Raw genomic sequence first — 23,302 nt, 5'->3', positions numbered from 1 at the left:
TCAGCATGACGCTGGGGCCGTGCAAGCGGACTCAAGGTGGGGGGGTAGTCTCAAGAGTCTCAGGGCGCAGTGGGATCACTCGCAAGTTGACCCCTAGATCGTACGAGTATTATCCCAGGGGTAAAGATTGGAGAGTCGAGACATCTTCTCCTCGCAGGTTCCTGAAGTCTGCTTTACCAACGGCTCCCTCCGACAGGGAGGCAGCATTGGAAACAATTCACAAGCTGTATATCCAGCAGGTGATAATCAAAGTACCCCTCCTACGACAAGGAAAAGGGTATTATTTTTCCACACTATATTGTGGTACTGAAGCCAGACGGCTTGGTGACACATAGTCTAAATCTAAAATGTTTTGAACACTTACATAAAAGGTTCAAATCGAGATAAAGTCACTCAGAGCAGTGATAGCGAACCGGAAAAAAGGGGACTATATGGTGTCCCTGGACATCAAGGATTACCTCCATGTCCAAATTTTGTCCTTCTCATCAAGGGTACCTCTGGTTCGTGGTACAGAACTGTCAATATCAGTTTCAGACGATGCCGTTTGAATTATCCACGGCACCCCGGGCCTTTTTACCAAGGTAATGGCCGAAAAGATGTTTCTTCAAAAAAAAAAAGGCATCTAAATTATCCCTTACTTGCACGACCTAAAAAGGGCAAGTTCCAGAGAACAGTTGGAGGTCGGAAGAGCACTATCTAAAGTAGTTCTTCGACGGCACGACTGGATTCTAAATATTCCAAGAATCGCAGCTGTTTTCCGACGATACGTCTGCTGTTCCTAGGGATGATTCTGGACACGGTTCAGAAAAAGGTTTTTCTTCCCGAGGAAAAAGCCAAGGAGTTATCCGACCTGTCAGGAACCTCCTAAAACCAGGAAAGGTGTCTGTACATCAATGCACAAGAGTCCTGGGAAAAATGGTGGCTTTTTACGAAGCAATTCCATTCGGCAGATTCCATGCAAGAATTTTCCAAAGGGATCTGTTGGACAAATGGTCAGGGTCGCATCCTCAGATGCACCTGCGAATAACCCTGTCGCCAAGGACAAGGGTATATCTTCTGTGGTGGTTGCAAAAGGCTCATCTATTGGAGGGCCGCAGATTCGGCATACAGGATTTGATCCTGGTGACCACGGACGCCAGCCTGAGAGGTTGGGGAGCAGTCACACAAGGAAGAAACTTCCAGGGGGTATGGACGAACCTGGAAAAGTCTCTTCACATAAACATTCTGGTACTAAGAGCAATCTAAAATGCTCTAAGCCAGGCGGAACCACTCCTGCAAGGAAAACCGGTGTTGATTCAGTCGGACAACATCACGGCGGTCGCCCATGTAAACAGACAGGGCGGCACAAGAAGCAGGAGTGCAATGGCAGAAGCTGCCAACATTCTTCGCTGGGCGGAGAATCACGTAATAGCACTGTCAGCAGTGTTCTTCCCGGGCGTGGACAACTGGGAAGCAGACTTCCTCAGCAGACACGATATTCACCCGGGAGAGGGGGGTCTTCATCCAGAAGTCTTCCACATGCTAATAAACTGTTGGGAAAGACCAATGGTAGACATGATGGCGTCTCGCCTCAAGGACAAGTATTGCGCCAGGTCAAGAGATCCACAGGCAATAGCTGTGGACGCACTGGTAACACCTTGGGTGTACAAATCAGTATATGTGTTTCCTCCTCTGCCTCTCATACCAAAGGTATTGAAGATTATACGGTGAGGAGGAGTAAGAACAATACTAGTGGCTCCGGATTAGCCAAGAAGGACTTGGTACCCGGAACTTCAAGAGTTGGTCACGGACGACCCGTGCCCTCTACTTCTGAGAAGGGACCTGCTACAACAGGGTCCCTGTCTCTTTCAAGACTTACCGCGGCTGCGTTTGACGGCATGGCGGTTGAACGCCAGATCCTAAAAGGGAAAGGCATTCCAGAAGAAGTCATTCCTACCTTGATTAAGGCAAGGAAGGAAGTCACCGCGAAACATTATCACCGCATTTGGCGAAAATATGTCGCGTGGTGCGAGGATCGGAGTGTTCCGACGGAGGAATTTCAACTGGGTCGTTTCCTACATTTCCTACAATCAGGATTGTCTATGGGTCTCAAATTGAGATCTATTAAGGTTCAAATTTCGGCCCTGTCAATATTCTTCCAAAAAGAATTGGCCTCAGTTCCTGAGGTACAGACTTTTGTTAAAGGAGTACTGCATATACAGCCTCCTGTGGTGCCTCCGGTGGCACCGTGGGATCTAAATGTCGTTTTAGATTTCCTCAAATCCCATTGGTTTGAACCATTGAAAAAGGTGGATTTTAAATATCTCACATGGAAAGTGACTATGTTACTGGCCCTGGCTTCCGCCAGGAGAGTATCTGAATTGGCGGCTTTATCTTATAAAAGCCCTTATCTAATCTTCCATTCGGATAGGGCAGAACTGAGGACTCGTCCGCATTTTCTCCCTAAGGTGGTATCAGCGTTTCACCTGAACCAACCTATTGTGGTGCCTGCGGCCACTGGCGACTTGGAGGACTCCAAGTTGTTGGACGTTGTCAGAGCCTTAAAAATATACATTTCAAGCACGGCTGAAGTCAGAAAATCTGACTCGCTGTTGATACTATATGCACCCAACAAGTTGGGTGCCCCTGCTTCTAAGCAGACGATTGCTCGTTGGATTTGTAACACAATTCAACTTGCTCATTCTGTGGCAGGCCTGCCACAGCCTAAATCTGTTAAGGCCCATTCCACAAGGAAGGTGGGCTCATCTTGGGCGGCTGCCCGAGGGGTCTCGGCATTACAATTCTGCCGAGCAGCTACGTGGTCGGGGGAAAACACGTTTGTAAAATTCTACAAATTTGATACCCTGGCAAAAGAGGACTTGGAATTCTCTCATTCGGTGCTGCAGAGTCATCCGCACTCTCCCGCCCGTTTGGGAGCTTTGGTATAATCCCCATGGTCCTTTCAGGAACCCCAGCATCCACTTAGGACGATAGAGAAAATAAGAATTTACTTACCGATAATTCTATTTCTCGGAGTCCGTAGTGGATGCTGGGCGCCCATCCCAAGTGCGGATTATCTGCAATACTGTACATAGTTATTGTTAACAAATTCGGGTTATATTGTTAAGGAGCCATCTTTAAGAGGCTCTTTCTGTTATCATACTGTTAACTGGGTTTAGATCACAAGTTGTACGGTGTGATTGGTGTGGCTGGTATGAGTCTTACCCGGGATTCAAATTGCCTCCCTTATTGTGTACGCTCGTCCGGGCACAGTACCTAACTGGAGTCTGGAGGAGGGTCATAGGGGGAGGAGCCAGTGCACACCACCTGATCTGGTAAAAGCTTTACTTTTTTGTGCCCTGTCTCCTGCGGAGCCGCTATTCCCCATGGTCCTTTCAGGAACCCCAGCATCCACTACGGACTCCGAGAAATAGAATTATCGGTAAGTAAATTCTTATTTTTGCCCAACTGCTAACTTTATCAATGAATGCATAAGTCACATTTACCAGGTAAAATATAATGACACTAGATACAAATACAAAATAAAAGTACAAATTAAAGTCAACTAAATACAGACATTGGTTGTTTTCCTTTTGAAGACTGAAATGGGAATCTTGTTTTATGCTGCAGATAATTAACTAATGAGAACAGACAGTATTACAATATAGCAGCTAGACTAATGACTTTATTAAGAATTGTGTCTTGACCCCAATCAAAACCTAGTACAGGTTGAGTATCCCATATCTAAATATCCGAAATACGGAATATTCCGAAATACAGACTTTTTTGAACGAGAGTGAGATAGTGAAACCTTTGTTTTTTGATGTCTCAGTGTACACAAACTTTGTTTAATACACACAGTTATTAAAAATATTGTATTAAATGACCTTCAGGCTGTGTGTATAAGGTGTATATGAAACATACATGAATTGTGTGAATGTAGACACACTTTGTTTAATGCACAAAGTTATAAAAAATATTGGCTAAAATAACCTTCAGGCTGTGTGTATAAAGGGGGTCATTCCGAGTTGTTCGCTCGCAAGTGAATTTTAGCAGATTTGCTCATGCTAAGCCGCCGCCTACTGGGAGTGAATCTTAGCATCTTAAAATTGCGAACGATGTATTCGCAATATTGCGATTACACACCTCGTAGCAGTTTCTGAGTTGCTTCAGACTTACTCGGCATCTGCGATCATTTCACTGCTTGTCGTTCCTGGTTTGACGTCACAAACACACCCAGCGTTCGCCCAGACACTCCCCCGTTTCTCCAGCAACTCCTGCGTTTTTTCGGGAAACGGTAGCGTTTTTTCCCACACGCCCATAAAACGGCCTGTTTCCACCCAGTAACACCCATTTCCTGTCAATCACATTACGATCGCCAGAACGATGAAAATGCCGTGAGTAAAATTCCTAAGTGCATAGCAAATTTACTTGGCGCAGTCGCAGTGCGGACATTGCGCATGCGCATTAAGCGGAAAATCGCTGCGATGCGAAGATTTTTACCGAGCGAACAACTCGGAATGACCCCCAAGGTGTATATGTAACATAAATGCATTCTGTGCTTAGATTTAGGTCCCATCACCATGATATCTCATTATGGTATGCAATTATTCCAAAATACGGAAAAATCCCATATCCAAAATACCTCTGGTCCCAAGCATTTTGGATAATGGATACTCAACCTGTAATTAATTACATAACTACATTGATCATTAGTACATATACTGTATTTGTGTAATCACTCCAGCACATGTACAGACGCGTCCTCATTCATCTTTGCAGTAGTTGCGCCAAACAGCCCCTTTTGGCGCGCCAGGTCACATGAGAATGTTCTAGCTTTGGGCATTTTTTTGCCGAATTAATCGTAATGCAGTGCGATTCGGACGCACGAGGACACTGTGCTTATTGATGTGATATATGACACTTGTACAGTATATTGGGGGTAATTCTGAGTTGATTGCAGCAGCGATTTTGTTAGCAGTTGGACAAAACCATTTGCACTGCAGGTGGGACAAATATAACATGTGCAGAGAGAGTTAGATTTGGGTGGGTTATTTTGTTTCTGTGCAAGGTAAATACTGGCTGCTTTATTTTTACACTGCAATTTAGATTTCAGTTTGAACACACCCCACCCAAATCTAACTCTCTCTGCACATGTTATATCTGCCCCACCTGCAGTGCAAATGGTTTTGCCCAACTGCTAACAAATTTGCTGCTGCGATCAACTCGGAATTACCCCCATTGTGTGTGACTGAGGGGTATATTTACTAAGGTGGGAGGTTTTTTAGAACTGGTGATGTTGCTCATTGCAACCAATCAGATTCTACTTAACATTTATCTAGCTGCTTCTAGAAGATAATAGATACAATCTGATTGGTTGCTATGGGCAACATGACCATTTCTAAAAAAAAACTCCCACCTTAGTAAATTTACCCCTGAGTCTCTGAGACTGTACAACGATGAACCAGCTTTTTCCTAATACAAGTTTCTTTCTTATTATTACCAGTTATTTATATAGCACACACACAGAAAATTTGCCCATTCACATCAGTCCCTGCCCCAGTGGAGCTTACAATCTATATTCCCTACCACATACTAGGGTTAATTATTTCTTTTTTTAGTTGGGCGCCAATTAACCTACCAGTACATTTTTGGATTGTGGGAGGAAACCCACGCAGGTACTGGGAGAATATATAAACTCCACACAGGTAGCGCAGTAGTGAGAATCGAACCCATAATCTCAGTGCTGTGAGGCAGTAATGCTAACCATTACACCATCCGTACTGCTCCATGGGGGTAATTCTGAGTTGATCGCAGCAGCAAGTTTGTTAGCAATTGGGCAAAACCATGTGCACTGCAGGGGAGGCAGATATAACATGTGCAGAGAGAGTTAAGGGCCCTACACACTGGCCGATTTTTTGAAAGATATGAACGATCTCGTTCATAAATGAACGAGAACTCGTTCATATCTTTCAGTGTGGAGACTCCTGCGATGAACGATGCGCGGCCCCGCGCTCGTTCATCGCCGGTCTCCCGTCGGCTGTGCATGCAGGCCAATATGGACGATCTCGTCCATATTTGCCTGCACTTCAATGCAGCCGCGTGACGGGGGGAGTGAAGAAACTTCACTCCCCCCGTCACTGCCCCCCCGCCGCCGGGTCGCTCGTCGGCCGTATCCGCCGTCGGGCAGCTCGGCAGCGGGTCAGCCAGTGAGTAGGGCCCTTTAGATTCGGGTGGGTTATTTTGTTTCTGTGCAGGGTAAATACTGGCTGCTTTATTTTTACACTGCAAATTAGATTGCAGATTGAACACACCCCACCCAAATCTAACTCTCTCTGCACATGTTACATCTGCCCCCCTGCAGTGCACTGCTAACTAATTTGCTGCTGCGATCAACTCTGAATTAGGCCCCTTGTGCGGATGGTAAGAACTGGTTCATCCCTGCTGGTTGCTGTAAATCAGGATTAAAAAATAACTTGTAGCTATTCATTGTTTCACAGGTGTCGGTCAAAGGGAAAGTCTTGCACGCTAACTGCTCACTGTATGAGGGTAAGTGGAGTTGTACAGTAAGTTCCAGTCACTTTGCACTGTGAAAATGAGGCTTACAGGGAAAATGTGCAATTTACGAAAGGTTTATTGGTCACCTACCCAGTTGGTTCTTTGAAAGAGCAGATAAGAATACTTACTATTTAACTTATATTATTCCTGCGTAATGGATCTGGTTATTAGGAACACACCTTCCAATATCACCTATTTCACCGGGTGCAGCAATTTTTTTGTCCCATTTAATGTTTTGCTTGTCAGGTGAGGTTACTTCAAATGGAAGTTGGAAAAGCAGAAGAAGATTATTGCCTAGCCCTAAAATAGTGGAAGTTGCTAAGGAGTGCTTAGACAGGGATGTATTGAAAACCTACACTGCATAAGAAGAGCATAATTTGTTTTTCCAAATTCAGAATGATTTATTGCAGAACATGGAACAGTAATAATATATATATATATATATATATATATATATATATATATATTATTTTTTTTAAATTGCAACTATCATAATGTAGATAATATCTAATATTTTATATAGATTTATACAAAAAACTGTGAATATTTTTAATATGCTCATTATTTATAAATTATAATATATATATATATATATTACCCTATGCTATAATCTCCTATGCTCAACAAATACAGTCAGCCTACAGTATGTTTAGGTTTAAGGGGCCAAAGATAAGAAGCTATGTATTATATTATAGCAATTTCTGATTTTTAGCTTTCATTTTTAAGACTAGAGGGGGATTTTATATAATTGTCTCTATCCCTGTTGTGCACTCAAACAGCAGATCTCTGTCTTACATCACAGGGACCCGACAGAAGAGTAAGGAAGAGGCCATTGTACATGTCTCACATCACAAAAGTACCATTTCTCTCTGCCTAGTTCAGGAGAACGGCTGCACAATTTTGTACAACACAACGCATCAGGTAGGTACCGCATCTGACAGCCGCAACACCATTGACTTTGCTCATATGCCCAAATGCTACAGCGCCCCTAGCGGCCACATTCTTCAGAAGCATAAAAGCATTTTCAATTAGACAGCAAAAAACAAAGGATGTGGATTATTAAACAGTTAAAAGGTAGACATTCAATAGGTAGACACCATAGAGTAGACAGCCAAAAGATCGACAGGATCAAATGGTCAACAGGGTCAGTCGACATTAGAAAGGTCGACACACACAAAAAAGTCTACTTTTTTATGGTGTTACTTTTTGTGTTTTTAAACATATTTCACCCAACTTTTTTTAAATGCATCCCCTCGGGGGCTCGCGGCTTCAGCCGTGGTGGCTCGCTCTACTTTGCTTTCCACTAGGTTACTAAAGGTAATAGTATGTGACATGGATAGTAAATGTAGCAAATATTGTAAAACCTTGAAAAAAAACTAAAAAAAATATGTGTCGTCCATATGTGTGTTGATATTTTGACCCTGTCGACATTTTGACTGTTGACCCTATGGTGTTGACCTATTGACTGTCAACCTTGTCTAACAGCCATACAAATATGGCTGCCTCCTTGGCGATTACCGTCTGGGGTGAGTCTGATGTGTGACTAGAGTTTGTCCACTGTCTGGGAAATAACTATGTCCTGATCAATTATAGGAGAAAGAACAGCTTAGACCAGAGCCTCTAGTTCCATTTTATCCTGTGGTAAAGGCAGGTTAGCTGGTTGGCTGCTTGTAGACTTGGAAGACATCGCTATAACCTGGGAGTGTGAGCAGGAACATTGGAAGGCATGGAAGAGGTTCAGGCTTCTCTAATGTGCGGCTGACTATAGTCACAAGTCAAATCTATTTTGCTGCCCATAATATATCAACGCGATGCAGAGATTATACAGAGAAGATAGGAAGATAAGGCTGGCGCAATCCAAAGAAACGTGAAAAGAATGAAGTAAAACTTAAGTGTTGTATCCATGCACGCCCTGGACTGACTCATCTGTCTTTATTATATTAACTGGTATTAACACAAAGATTAGATCAGTACAGTAGGGAGAGGCAAAAGGAAGGGCTGATGCTAGTGTGTTCGGTGCTCCCATGCAAACTGTACATTTGTGCAGTGTTAGGGAGGTAAGGGTACAGTAGTGTGTGCAGGGTTAGGAGGGTAAGGGTACAGTAGTGTGTGGAGGGTTAGGGGTGTAAGGGTTCAGTAGTGTGCAGGGTTAGGTGGGTAAGTGTACAGTAGTGTGTGTAGGGTTAGGAGGGTAAGGGTACAGTGGTGTGTGCAGGGTTAGTGGAGTAAGGGTACAGTAGTGTGTGGAGGGTTAGGGGTGTAAGGGTTCAGTAGTGTGCAGGGTTAGGTGGGTAAGTGTACAGTAGTGTGTGTAGGGTTAGGAGGGTAAGTGTACAGTAGTGTGTGCAGGGTTAGTGGAGTAAGGGTACAGTAGTGTGTGGAGGGTTAGTGGGGTAAGAGTACAGTAGTGTGTGGAGGGTTAGGGGGTTAATGGTCCAGTAGTGTGTGCTGGGTTACGGGGGTAAGGGTACAGCAGTGTGTGCAGGGTTCGGGGGGGGAGAGTAAGGGTACAGTAGTACGTACAGGGTTAAGTGGATAAGGGTACAGTAGTGTGTGCAGGGTTAGGGGGGTAAGGGTACAATAGTGTGCAGAGTTAGTGGGGTAAGGATACAGTAGTGTGTGGAGGGTTAGGGCGGTAAGGGTACAGTAGTGTGCAGGGTTAGTGGGGTAAGGGTACAGTAGTGTGTGCAGGGTTAGGAGGGTAAGGGTACAGTAGTGTGTGCAGGGTTAGGAGGGTAAGGGTACAGTAGTGTGTGGAGGGTTAGGGGTGTAAGGGTTCAGTAGTGTGCAGGGTTAGGTGGGTAAGTGTACAGTAGTGTGTGTGGGGTTAGGAGGGTAAGGGTACAGTGGTGTGTGTAGGGTTAGTGGAGTAAGGGTACAGTAGTGTGTGGAGGGTTAGTGGGGTAAGAGTACAGTAGTGTGTGGAGGGTTAGGGGGGTAATGGTCCAGTAGTGTGTGCTGGGTTACGGGGGTAAGGGTACAGCAGTGTGTGCAGGGTTCGGGGGGGGAGAGTAAGGGTACAGTAGTACGTACAGGGTTAAGTGGATAAGGGTACAGTAGTGTGTGCAGGGTTAGTGGGGTAAGGATACGTAGTGTGTGGAGGGTTAGAGCGGTAAGGGTACAGTAGTGTGCAGGGTTAGTTGGGTAAGGGTACAGTAGTGTGTGGAGGGTTACGGGGTAAGGGTACAGTAGTATGCAGGGTTATTGGGGTAAGGGTACAGTAGTGTGTGCAGGGTTGGGGGGGTAAAGGTACAGTAGTATGTACAGGGTTAAGTGGATAAGGGTACAGTAGTGTGTGCAGGGTTAGGGAGGTAAGGGTACAGTAGTGTGCAGGGTTGGTGGGGTAAGGGTACAGTAGTATGTGGAGGGTTAGGGGGTAAGGGTACAGTAGTGTGCAGGGTTAGTGGGGTAAGGGTACAGTAGTGTGTGCAGGGTTGGGGGGGAGTAAGGGTACAATAGTATGTACAGGGTTAAGTGGATAAGAGTACAGTAGTGTATGGAGGGTTAGGGGGTAAGGGTACAGTAGTGTGCAAGGTTAGTGGGGTAAGGGTACAGTAGTGTGCAGGGATAGGGGGGTTATGGTACATGTGTCTGTGCAGGGTTAGGGGGGTAAGGGTACAGAAGTGTGTGCCGGGTTAGGGGGATAAGGGTACAGTAGTGTGTGCAGGGTTATGGGGGTGTAAGTGTACAGTAATGTGTGCAGGGTTAGAGAGGTAAGGGTACAGTAGTGTGCAGGGTTGGGGGGGAGTAAGGGTACAATAGTATGTACAGGGTTAAGTGGATAAGGGTACAGTAGTGTATGGAGGGTTAGGGTACAGTAGTGTGCAGGGTTGGGGGTAAGAGTACAATAGTGTGTGCAGGGTTAGGGTGTAAGGGTACAGTAGTGTGTGCAGGGTTATGGGGGGGTAAGTGTACAGTAATGTGTGCAGGGTTAGAGAGGTAAGAGTACAGTAGTGTGCAGGGTTGGGGGTAAGAGTACAATAGTGTGTGCAGGGTTAGGGTGTAAGGGTACAGTAGTGTGCAGGGTTGGGGGTAAGAGTACAATAGTGTGTGCAGGGTTAGGGTGTAAGGGTACAGTAGTGTGTGCAGGGTTATGGGGGGGTAAGTGTACAGTAATGTGTGCAGGGTTAGAGAGGTAAGAGTACAGTAGTGTGCAGGGTTGGGGGTAAGAGTACAATAGTGTGTGCAGGGTTAGGGTGTAAGGGTACAGTAGTGTGCAGGGTTGGGGGTAAGAGTACAATAGTGTGTGCAGGGTTAGGGTGTAAGGGTACAGTAGTGTGCAGGGTTGGGGGTAAGAGTACAATAGTGTGTGCAGGGTTAGGGTGTAAGGGTACAGTAGTGTGCAGGGTTGGGGGTAAGAGTACAATAGTGTGTGCAGGGTTAGGGTGTAAGGGTACAGTAGTGTGTGCAGGGTTATGGGGGGGTAAGTGTACAGTAATGTGTGCAGGGTTAGAGAGGTAAGAGTACAGTAGTGTGCAGGGTTGGGGGTAAGAGTACAATAGTGTGTGCAGGGTTAGGGTGTAAGGGTACAGTAGTGTGCAGGGTTGGGGGTAAGAGTACAATAGTGTGTGCAGGGTTAGGGTGTAAGGGTACAGTAGTGTGCAGGGTTGGGGGTAAGAGTACAATAGTGTGTGCAGGGTTAGGGTGTAAGGGTACAGTAGTGTGTGCAGGGTTATGGGGGGGTAAGTGTACAGTAATGTGTGCAGGGTTAGAGAGGTAAGAGTACAGTAGTGTGCAGGGTTGGGGGTAAGAGTACAATAGTGTGTGCAGGGTTAGGGTGTAAGGGTACAGTAGTGTGCAGGGTTGGGGGTAAGAGTACAATAGTGTGTGCAGGGTTAGGGTGTAAGGGTACAGTAGTGTGCAGGGTTGGGGGTAAGAGTACAATAGTGTGTGCAGGGTTAGGGTGTAAGGGTACAGTAGTGTGTGCAGGGTTATGGGGGGGTAAGTACAGTAATGTGTGCAGGGTTAGAGAGGTAAGAGTACAGTAGTGTGCAGGGTTGGGGGTAAGAGTACAATAGTGTGTGCAGGGTTAGGGTGTAAGGGTACAGTAGTGTGCAGGGTTGGGGGTAAGAGTACAATAGTGTGTGCAGGGTTAGGGTGTAAGGGTACAGTAGTGTGCAGGGTTGGGGTTAAGAGTACAATAGTGTGTGCAGGGTTAGGGTGTAAGGGTACAGTAGTGTGCAGGGTTGGGGGTAAGAGCACAATAGTGTGTGCAGGGTTAGGGTGTAAGGGTACAGTAGTGTGCAGTGTTGGGGGTAAGAGTACAATAGTGTGTGCAGGGTTAGGGTGTAAGGGTACAGTAGTGTGCAGGGTTGGGGGTAAGAGTACAATAGTGTGTGCAGGGTTAGGGTGTAAGGGTACAGTAGTGTGCAGGGTTGGGGGTAAGAGTACAATAGTGTGTGCAGGATTAGGGTGTAAGTGTACAGTAGTGTTTGAATACTGTAGAAGAAAAAAAAATGTATAAAGGGAAAAAGTGACACACCAAATAACTTTATTGAATAAAAAATAATAATAAATAAATACATTTAAAAATACAGCATAATTGTGTGCCCTGCTGAGGATTTAACCAGAGGGAGCCCGTATTGTAAGCTACTCATTGTATCCACTAGGGCACAGCCGTCTGTGACAGGAGTAGGCACCAGTGGTGTGTATGTGATGTGACCTGTGTGTGGAGTGCAGTATCTTCCAAGGCCTGTGTACTACAGTATACAGCGTAATGTGAATGGCAGCACAACAATGGAGACCATCTGGAAGTCATGTTAATGAGATAAGAACCGAGTGGTACATGTTTTTGTACATGTCATCAATTTTATAGGAACGAAACCTGGAATGTTGAGATAATAAATCTGTTTATGCGAAGAAAATCCAAAACTTAGTACACTATGTAACGAAAAATGAATAGCGTGAACAGGGCGGCAGCGTGACATTGTATTTTGTAGACGAGAATTATTTTTTATAAAGGGAAGTGAATAATGGTTCTTTACTGTCACAATAAATGTCAGCCAATCAGCAGGCGGCTCTAGGAAGGGTCTTTTGGCTATTTGAGGCATGCGCTGTACAGTTTAAGAAAAGCAACATCTGGTGGACAGAAAGTAGTATTGGACGTTACAATTATAACGTGACGTTACATTTATAACGCAACTTATAATGGGACTTATAACGCAAGGAGCTGGCGCGAGTTGCATGGCGTCCGCTACACGGTACGCAGCAACGATGTATGAGGACACGTCTGTGTGTATATATATATATATATATATATATAATGAGGGGTCCAGCTAACTGTGTGTGTATATATATATATATATATATATATATATATATAATATACAGTGAATCCGGAAAGTATTCACAGTGCTTCACTTTTTCCACATTTTGTTATGTCACAGCCTTATTCCAAAATGGGATAAATAATTTTTTCTCTCAAAATTCTACACACCCCCATAATAACAATGTGAAGAAAGTTTTTTGGAGATTTTTGCAAATTTGTTAAAAATTAAAAACTAAGAAATCACATGTACATAAGTATTCACAGCCTTGCCATGAAGCTCAAAATTGAGCTCAGGTGCATCCTGTTTCCACTGATCATCCTTGAGATGCTCCTACAGCTTAATTGGAGTCCACCTGTGGTACATTCAGTTGATTGGACATGATTTGGAAAGGCGCACACCTGTCTATATAAGGTCCCACACTTCACAATGGATGTCTGTGCACAAACCAAGCATGGAACTGTCTGTAGACCTCTGAGATAGGATTTTCTTGAGGCACAAATCTGGGGAAGGGTACAGAAAAATATCTGCTGCTTTGAAGGTCCCAATGAGCACAGTGGCCTCCATCATCCGTAATTGGAAGATGTTCGGAGCCACCAGGACTCTTTCTAAAGCTGGTCGGCCGTCTAAACTGAGCGATCGGGGGAGAAGGGCCCTAGTCAGGGAGGTGACCAAGAACCCGATGGTCACCCTGTCAGAGCTACAGCATTCCTCTATGGAGAGAGAAGAACCTTCCAAAAGGACAACCATCTCTGCAGCAATCCACCAATTAGGCCTGTATGGTAGAGTGGCCAGACGGAAGCCTCGCCTTAGTAAAAAAAAAACACATGGCAGCCCGCCTGGAGTTTGCCAAAATGCACCTGAAGGACTCCCAGACCATGAGAAACAAAATTCTCTGGTCTGATGAGACAAAGATTGAACTCTTTGGCGTGAATGCCAGGCGTCATGTTTGGAGGAAACCAGGCACCACTCATCACCAGACCAATCCCCTCCCTACAGTGAAGCATGGTGGTGGCAGCATCATGCTGTGGGCATGTTTTTCAGTGGCAGGAACTGGGAAACTGGACAGGATAGAGGGAAAGATGAATGCAGCAATGTAAAGAGACATCCTGGATGAAAACCTGCTCTAGAGCGCTCTTGACCTCAGACTGGGGCGATGGTTCATCTTTCAGCGGGACAACGACCCTAAGCACACAGCCAAGATATAAAAGGAGTGGCTTCAGGACAACTCTGTGAATGTCCTTGAGTGGCCCAGCCAGAACCCAGACTTGAATCCGAGTTAACATCTCTGGAGAGATCTGAAAATGGCTGTGTACCGACGCTTCCCACCCAAACTGATGGAGCTTGAGAGGTGCTGCAAAGAGGAATGGGTGAAAATGCCCAAAGATAGGTGTGCCAAGCTTGTGGCATCATATTCAAAAAGACTTGAGGCTGTAATTGCTGCCAAAGGTGCATCAACAAAGTATTGAGCAAAGGCTGTGAATACTTATGTACATGTGATTTCTTTAGTTTTTTTAATTTTTTATAAATTTGCAGAAATCTCAAAAAAACTTTTTTCACATTGTCACTATGAGGGAAAAAATGAATTTATTCCACTGTGTATAAAATAAATAAATAAAGCTGTAACATAACAAAATGTAGAAAAAGTGAAGCGCTGTGAATACTTTCCGGATGCACTGTGTGTATATATATATATATATATATATATATATATATATAAAAAAAACTGTCAATTGGACCGACACTCCCACAATAGCAAACAGCTGCCAGGGTGCCCTCTGAGATAAATTCAGTAACGTAAGCGTAGTAAATAAACAGTGGCACTCAGGGTCTCTTCAGTGATCGAACAATGTATTGAAAAATCACTGCACTGCATTACTGTATATATATATATATATATATATATATATATGAAATTATGAAATTTTATTAAACACTTGCTGGTTTGATTCACCTCAATTCTTAAGCCTTCGAGAGCCGCCTTTTTTCCTGGACATATTGGGACAGCAAATACCCCTAAGGAGGGCACCGGAGCCAGTATCCAGATGGGAGAGGTGAGTGCCGGACTGCATTGAGGACTGTATATATATATATATATATATATATATATACAGATACAGTTAGCTGACACCCTCATTATGTAATATATCAGCCGCGATATATATATATTTCAATAACAATTAGACCATAATGTGAAACGGTTTCAGGTTCATTACCCATCGTCAGGCAACATAAATATGAAAGAAAGACCAAAGAAGCCAGTACCCATTTATATCATTACAAGATGTCAGCAACCTTGTATGATCACACACATCCATAATCTGAAACAGATAAAAAAAACAAGGGTTTAGTGCAATAGTGTGACCTACTGTTATAATAAATAAGCCCTATTTATTATTGTGACTATTATTTATTAAAATGGGTTTTATGCTGTTACCACGGAACAAAATATGTGCATAAACGCTGTATGTGGACACAGACCCTGACTATCTTCTCTCTGCCTCCAGATGAGAAGAGGCTCTGGATTCCTAGAGAAGATGATAGTGGAGGACGTTATGTCTGAGAAGTGTAGGAAGGTAAGCTGGGGGCTTTCAACATAGGTGTTAACATGCTCCGTCTGCATAAAGGGATATTACAATCATACAGTACTTGTATACAGCAGATCCCAGAGCGGGGAAATGTCATCACAGCCCTACACCTGCTGCGTAGTGGAACTTCTCAGTTCATCATTCAGCAAGGGCAGGACATATTTTTTTGTTACTTTGTTCTAAATATTGAACAAACTTAGTGCTCAGTAAGGATGGGTACACACCGGACAGAAATGTCAGTGGACCCGCCGTTGTGCTGACAGAGCGGCCGATCCAGGTAAGTATACACACTTACTGATTGGCCACTTGATGTGTCGGCTCTCTCATCCAGCTTTCAGTTCAAATGCCCGCCCAGCTGTGATGTCGGTCCATGCGGCAAGTATATGGTCGGTAGGTGGACCACCCGTACACACAGCAAGATGCACCGATATGTCTTTAGATATAGCAGCCATCGGCTGTGCCGCACAGCCGGTGCGATGTAACTGTGAATGATGTTGTTTCCAGACATATGGGGGGTACACCCTTGCCGACGGGCTTGCAATATATCGGCCGTTCACTCAAATGGCCGATATACTGCCTATTGTGTACCCAACTTAGCTCATATAAATTACTGTTTTCAATAAATACGCAGTTGCTGTACTCAACCGTATACACTGTAGTCACTGGCCTGATGACCTCTGTAATTCATAAGCTTTAATATACAGTTAAACAATGAAAGCACAATTCCACATTTTGGGTTGGAAATTATACCAGCTAACCCTACTACCCACTCGCTACCAGCTGCCATAATGTTGTGGTTCCTTCCTCTAGATTCCCATCCTCTGCCACAATGTCTTAGCCGCTAGTTAAACTTCAGTAAATCATGCAAAGATTATTGTATACATAGCCCTGGCCACGGGACTGCAGGTCGTGTGCTGGGGATGGATATATATTGTTGTGAAAATATTCCTGAATTTTGGCAACACTCTTATTTGAAAAATGTAATCTTTAAACACCACAATTGATTCCGTTAAGATATATAATTAGTACATTTGATGCATTTATATTTTTTTAGATCTGGAAGTCTGGTCAAGATGGTTATGTCTACGTCTGCTCTCTGGATAAGTGTAAGTGCATTTGTAGTCAGATGTGCCAGGTCACTAATGCAGCACCATGCAGAAGCCTCCTGGCTTCGGAGAATGGCGCCCTCTGCAGGGTGGATTATTTGGCAGTGCTGCTGTAACTGAGGTTTAAATATCTTCCATAGCACTGATTAAATAGTGGGCAAATTATGATGGTAGATTCCTTTCACTTCCTGTTTGTAAAATATCAAATATCAAGAAACCAAATACTTTCCACTTTAGAAAACGTGTGAACACATAGGGCCAAAAGTAATAGCCCGGTGGGTTGTGGAGTTTTCCAGTATTTTGGCAATTTAGCTGCCGGATTTACAGACAATTGCCGCTTTAAATCTTGTGGTTAAATTGCCGAAATATTGGCCAATTCCGCACACCCGCAGGTTATCACATTTCCCCCATCATGACCTACTTGGATGCCACAGAATCATTTTCCTCCCCAACTGTCATTACTTAATTGACTCTTGGAACCACACATCCACCTGTTTATAATGTGTCTGGGTCACAGTTTTGCCGGTTCGTAATTGACCTTTCGGAACTTTTGAATAAAGCATGCTGCAACATAAAAAAAAAATGTGACTTTTTATATTATACAGTAAATGTCCCTTTCTGATCAGAAAGGAAAAACAACTGGTACACTGCAGGGGATAAGAGGTCGACCTTCCAACTACCCTATAACATGAAATAAAAATATCTATCACTTCTCAGGCAATTGCCCAGATTACTAGGCACCTCTTTAGTGCGTTGTATTGTTGGAATTGTATCTTCATGTAATAACTTCTTTCTCTTTCGTTTTTGCTGCCGGGCTCTTGACGCCACAATGTCTTGAAAGTCCCAGCTGAAAAAATAACAAACACCCTTACTTAGCATAGGACCCCGGCCAAGTATAACAGCTCTCTCAAGGACTTTCACACAATAAAAGGGGAAAAAAGTTGTTGCGACTTAATAATAATCTTTCGCCAAACATCCTATTTGTGTTGTCAGTACATTAGTTCCGCTTATTTGGGATCAAAGTAACATTGGTAAAACAGAAATGAGACATCAGAGCTTAGGAGCTGGGTGTGGAGCAGGCACTGGGGATGGTCTGGTTGAGCTTCCTCATCATTAACATACCACATACCTTAGGTGAGTGCAGTTTTGGGGCATGGTTGTGGCCTAACACAGGGCATGTTTACAGTATGTCTTCTCTGCTCTCCTGGGCCCTTACTGAGGCACGGGTCATTTGTACCTGCTCCCCTAGACCTCTCTGAGTATTGAACCATTGTGAATGTTTACGGGCTGGAGTTTATCCGCTGCCTTAAGCAATTGACTTAAAGTAAACTTTATATATTACCTTAGTTTTATGTGATAATTGCTGATGTTTTTACGTCAAGTGGCTGCAATTTGAACAAGTGCTGTTATGGTTAGTAACATGTAGAAAGCGACAGAGAGCCTTAGTGACTCTGAATACAGCGAGGCACAATTGTGGTTATGTGCATTATGAAAAGAACCTATATTATCACAAAGCGCAAGAGTTTATGGGGCTTGGTGGCGGCATTTACAGAGGAGATGATGTTTGCTGACAGCTGGAGTTGGGCATAGCCAATGTGATACAACTGGGCACTTTTACAGATCCGGGACCTGGTAAACTGCAGATGACACTAGGTGCTGCATGTTACCTAAGACATCAAAGGACTCATTGTCATTCTGAGCTGTCACCTCTACGTACCAGGAATACAAATGCATCCTGTTTGGCAGCCGTAAAGTTCTACAAAGTCCCTCACACATCTCCCTTTATCTGCTGTAAATACCATAGACACACATTGAAATTGGCCGCCTAAGAGTCTTAATGAACAAACATGACTTCTTTTCTCAGATATGAGATCGCGATGGAATTGGTCCCGGGTGCTGAGCCTGATAGCCATAGCCTGCGTGTTGCTGATTCTGCTCCTGAATAACCGGCATCTGAAAAGTGAGTTCTCTTTCGTGATTCCGCTTAGTGTTGCGGTGCCGCTGCCTTATACACCCGCAGGGCAAATGGTAAATCGTCCCATAAATGACAGTAAAACAGCATTATTTAATAGAATAAATAACTAATTCGCACGGAACCCACATGGGGCTATTGTGAGAGTTAAATTAAAAAAAAAAAATATTCACCACAACAACAAAAAAATTGATAATAAAATGCGCAGACCCGATGGAATAAGGATTTTTTTTCACCCATCAAATGCTGTGTTATGTTTGTTCCTTACAGTGTCGGACTGGGACATGAAGGGCCCGCCAGGGCAATGCAGTTATAGGGGCCCATATTTAGGGGTGTGGCCAGCCTACAAAGGGGGGTGTGGCCAGCTTCCACAGAGGCTTGAAATACACAATAGTTTAGTGCAGTGTAATGCAACATATCTACCATGTATAATACAAGTGCTTAGTCTGGAACCTGATCCCTAGAGAAAGGATTGGGCCCTCAGGCAGTGGGGCCTACCGGTGGTTTCCCTGGTACCCCTGTGGGCCAGTCCGACCCTGGTTCCTTATGTCAGAGTTGTCCGTCTCTCACAGGTGTATTGTTCTTGCTGTGGATAGGCCATGATTAGTGTCACCAGTCAGTATTAGCATATGTGACTACATGCATTTATGCTTCAGCATATAATATCCAGTGACATTCTGCTTTTACTGTAAAGATGGAAGGCCAAGTCATACCAAGCAGTCCTTACCAGTCTTTCCCAAGATTAGGGGGCCTCAGATTTAGACTTTAGGATTGCTTTGTGACTGGCACGGTGACTGACTCCTTCTATAACCAGTTCCACTATCAGTTTGCTTCAAAATAGCTTCAGATTGGAAAATCTTAATCTCTCATCAGATAACCTTGTCCCGTACTCTGGGATTTATTCATGATTGTAAGGAGTTGCACAAGGAAGCTGCTTTGCAATTCCGTGTGACTAAGATTCACATGCAGCAGGAGGTATCTGTAGGGGATGTAGTTGGAATCCCGGTGGTCGGAATCCCGGCGGTCAAAATACTGACGCTGAAATCCCGACCACCAGAATACCGGCAGCGCCACCACAGCTATTCCCATTCCTGGGTGTCCACGACACCCATGAAGTGGTAATAGAACATGTGGCGAGCAAAGTGAGCCGCCGAGCCCGCAAGGGGCTTCGTTCCACTCGGTCTCCCTGCCGGCATTCTGACAGTCGGGATTCCGGCGTCGGGATTTTGACCGCTGGGATTCCTTATCCAACCTGTCTGCAGGAGACTGACGCCTTCTGTATGCACTCGTGAGATCAGAGTGCTGATTCCCAAAAGTTATAGGCACCAGTCAGAAAAAGTCCTGCTTGCCCGTGGCAAGATCCGCTACTGAGCAAGACCTATTCTTATGCCTGTGCAGCCCCACAACCATTGGATTTGCACATAACCCATTGGGCTACGGGTTACTCAGAGTGTACGCAGAGATCCGGCTGATTTCGGTTGGACCTTTTGCAGAAACGATAGGGCTGCTGCAAATGCACACTGATAAAGATGACTGATATGGCTGTATAGGGGAGGTGATGTCACATAGATGTGGCCAACACTGAATACAGGTGGAGAGCCACATTCATTTTCCAAGCCACAGAGTGCAGCCACAGAAGCAGTTACTTTGCCCGTGACTGTACCAGACCCGCAGTGTTTTACTCACTATGGGGTCAATTCTATTCGGCAACTAAAGAATAGCGCCGGGAATTAGCTCCCGACGCTATTCAATTCAGCTAAAGTTAAGTCGGCGATGTCCCGTTCTCGCCGACTTAACAGTTAGTTTTGTCGGGAGAACGGGCATTCTCCGACTTAACTACCCGGCGCGAGGCTGATTCCCGACAGAATCAGCCTCGCGCCGGCCGCGAGGCAGCACTTTTGTCGGGTTTATTCTCTCATCCCCCGGGGATGAGAGAAGAATTCCCGACAATTGCCGGCAACTAGTAGCAGAATTGAATAGCGTCGGGAGCTAATTCCCGGCGCTATTCTTTAGTTGCCGAATAGAATTGACCCCAATGAGAGCAGTCTGTATTATAAAGTGTTATACATATAAAATGTGTTATTTTTATTGTTTCTTCCTCTACAGAATGGATAAAGTCAATGACTGAGGAAAAATCCCTTGGTAAGCACTAGTAAAAATGCAACATGTACAATTATTGTTAAGAATTGAACTCATAACTAAATGCTGTGAGACAGCAGTGCTAACCACTTTGCTACCCACACTGCCCAATAAATCATCACATTGCTTGTCTGTGATAAGAAATTCATGTAACAGTCTAGGACAGGGGTGGCCAACCAGCCCGAGACAAAGAGCCAAAAAAAATGTGTTATGTACGTCAAAGAGCCGACATCGAGCCAAAGGCGCACATGCAAAAATGGGGTGTGGCCTTGTGCCTTCTAAGCCACGCCCCTGGTATAAAATACATTGAAAAAGCCAGATCCAACATAAAATAATTGTAAAAGCCAGATCCACATAAAATATATTGAAAAATCCAGATTCACATAATACACTTCAGCTCCCCCATGTGTCACTCTAACCAGCACCCTCTTATCACTCCAACAAGCACCTTCTTGTCACTCCAGCCAGCACCCTCCTGTGTCACTTCAGCCAGCACCCTCATATGTCACTTCAGCCAGCACCCTCATGTCACTTCAGCCAGCACCCTCCTGTCACTTCAGCCAGCACCCTCCTGTCACTTCAGCCAGCACCCTCTTATCACTCCAACCAGCACCTTCTTGTCACTCCAGCCAGCACCCTCCTGTCACTTCAGCCAGCACCCTCCTGTCACTCTAACCAGCACCCTCTTATCACTCCAACCAGCACCTTCTTGTCACTCCAGCCAGCACCCTCCTGTCACTCCAGCCAGCACCCTCCTGTCACTTCAGCCAGCACCCTCCTGTCACTTCAGCCAGCACCCTCCTGTCACTCCAGCCAGCACCCTCCTGTCACTCCAGCCAGCACCCTCCTGTCACTTCAGCCAGCACCCTCCTGTCACTCCAGCCAGCACCCTCCTGTCACTCCAGCCAGCACCCTCCTGTCACTTCAGCCAGCACCCTCCTGTGTCACTTCAGCCAGCACCCTCATGTGTCACTTCAGCTTCCCCCAATTCATGCCACTGCAGCAGCCCCTTATGTGTCCTCTGTTTGCTGGTGGGTGTCTCATCTCTAGTATCTTTCTCCCTCAGTTCTAAAGATCCATACACACTGAGCGTTTTTGCCCAGCGTGTGTGAATAGCGATCATCGCTGGGCTGAAAAGCGCTCAGTGCATACACATTGAGCGATTTTCCCCGCTGCCCAGTGATGTCAGCGGGGGTGAGCGGCTTTCCATAGCAGAACGCTATGGAAAGCCGCTCACCCTGCCGTTCATCTACTGGTAATACCAGTAGATGAACGGCGGCCACCAGCGGTGAAGCGGGAGCGCACATCAGCGCTCATCGTTTGGCCATACACACTGGGCGTATTTGAGCTGAAAGCAGCTCAAAACACCAAAAGTAAGCTGCTTTCAGCTCAAAATCGCCCAGGGTGTATGGGCCTTAAGTCCCTGTGGTCCTGCTGCTTGTTTTTCTGGAGAGCAGTGGTTACCGGATCTGTTGTGGTCATGTGACTTTGTGTGTTAGGAGCCACATTTGAACAAGAAAAGAGCCGCATGTGGCTCACGAGCCACAAGTTGGCCACCGCTGGTCTAGGAGCTCGATGGCATGGTAAACATTATGGCCCAACCCACACGGCAAAATTAAAACGACATCATTGTAGGGTAGGGGGCACAGGGACAGATGTCAGGGATGACAGATGTAGTTCAAATAGTCCTGCCAGATCCCAAAAACGAACTCATATATCAGGCACATATAACGTGGACTCAGATGGTATTTAAGCCACTAGGAACTATTAATAACACTGATGCTTGCTGCAGTGCCCGGAAAGACATTTCTGATACACAGTTTAGCTACTGTATATAGATGTGTGAATTGCTATCACAGGGAGAGCGTGAAAGGAGACAGAGGTGTGTGTAAGGGGGGGGCGGTTTTGGTCATGACTGAAATACGTGAAGTTTTGGTCATGACTGCTGAATACATTTTAAAAGTGTATTTGACCAGGGTCTGAGTGTCCCAAGGTATTAAATCTTCACTTCCTGCTTGTATGGATATCCCATGTTAGGCTATTAGATATTATGGGGGAGATTCAAATGTAGAAAAGTCAGTTGGGAGTCTGTTTTTTCCTATCTAATAGACAGGAAAAAACAGACACCCAACCGACTTTTGAAACATTTGAGTCTCCCCCATTGAATGAGTATATCAGGTGATGAGTGATATGTCAGTGAGCAGAACCGGCCCTAACCAATATGATGCCCTAGGCAAGATTTTGGCTGGTGCATTTCGTATGCAGATACAGCCACAGTCACACACACAGAATATAGGCATGCTGCATATCATTTTAATCAGCAGAAGCTGCTTGTGTCGCTAGGCATTTGCCTAGTTTGCCTATGCCTAGGGCCGGCTCTGTCAGTGCGCACAGGGCTGCATGTGACAGGGGCAGTGACAAGATGTGAGGAGGGAAATGGAGGCAGCAGGAAGAGGGACTGAGAATTATATAGTGGAAGGAGCAGGGTACCCCGGCAGCACAGAGTATATCAGAAAAATTGTGGGACAGGGGCATTGATATGGTGAGAGTAGGGGAATGGAGGCAGCATGAAGCCACAGACTGAGAGTTATGTAGTGGGAGGAACAGGGTTCCCCGGCAGCACAGAGTATATAAGGATATGAGTGATGTGTCAGTGAAGACAAGGCTGCATGTGTAAGGAACAGTGACAGGATG

The 23,302-nt window shown here is 45.0% G+C and overlaps 1 protein-coding gene across 4 annotated transcripts in view; it reads left to right on the top strand.

Annotated features, from left to right (window-relative positions):
• IL17RC (interleukin 17 receptor C) overlaps positions 1–23,302 on the top strand; it is a 176,510-nt gene that overhangs the window by 149,022 nt on the left and 4,186 nt on the right. For 3 of the 4 annotated variants that reach the window (XM_063940950.1, XM_063940949.1, XM_063940952.1), the window contains 7 exons: positions 6,480–6,528; positions 7,340–7,458; positions 14,771–14,857; positions 15,311–15,379; positions 16,446–16,497; positions 18,362–18,457; positions 20,576–20,611. In XM_063940950.1, coding sequence (XP_063797020.1) covers positions 6,480–6,528; positions 7,340–7,458; positions 14,771–14,857; positions 15,311–15,379; positions 16,446–16,497; positions 18,362–18,457; positions 20,576–20,611 — 508 coding nt within the window. The remainder of the gene's footprint in view (positions 1–6,479; positions 6,529–7,339; positions 7,459–14,770; positions 14,858–15,310; positions 15,380–16,445; positions 16,498–18,361; positions 18,458–20,575; positions 20,612–23,302) is intronic. The other variant, XM_063940951.1, reaches the window with a different exon arrangement.

The sequence above is a fragment of the Pseudophryne corroboree genome, chromosome 9, assembly GCF_028390025.1.
Source record: "Pseudophryne corroboree isolate aPseCor3 chromosome 9, aPseCor3.hap2, whole genome shotgun sequence".
Taxonomy (NCBI): Eukaryota; Metazoa; Chordata; class Amphibia; order Anura; family Myobatrachidae; genus Pseudophryne; species Pseudophryne corroboree.
Note: the sequence above shows the minus strand (reverse complement) of the source record. Positions and strands in the feature narration are given on the sequence as shown.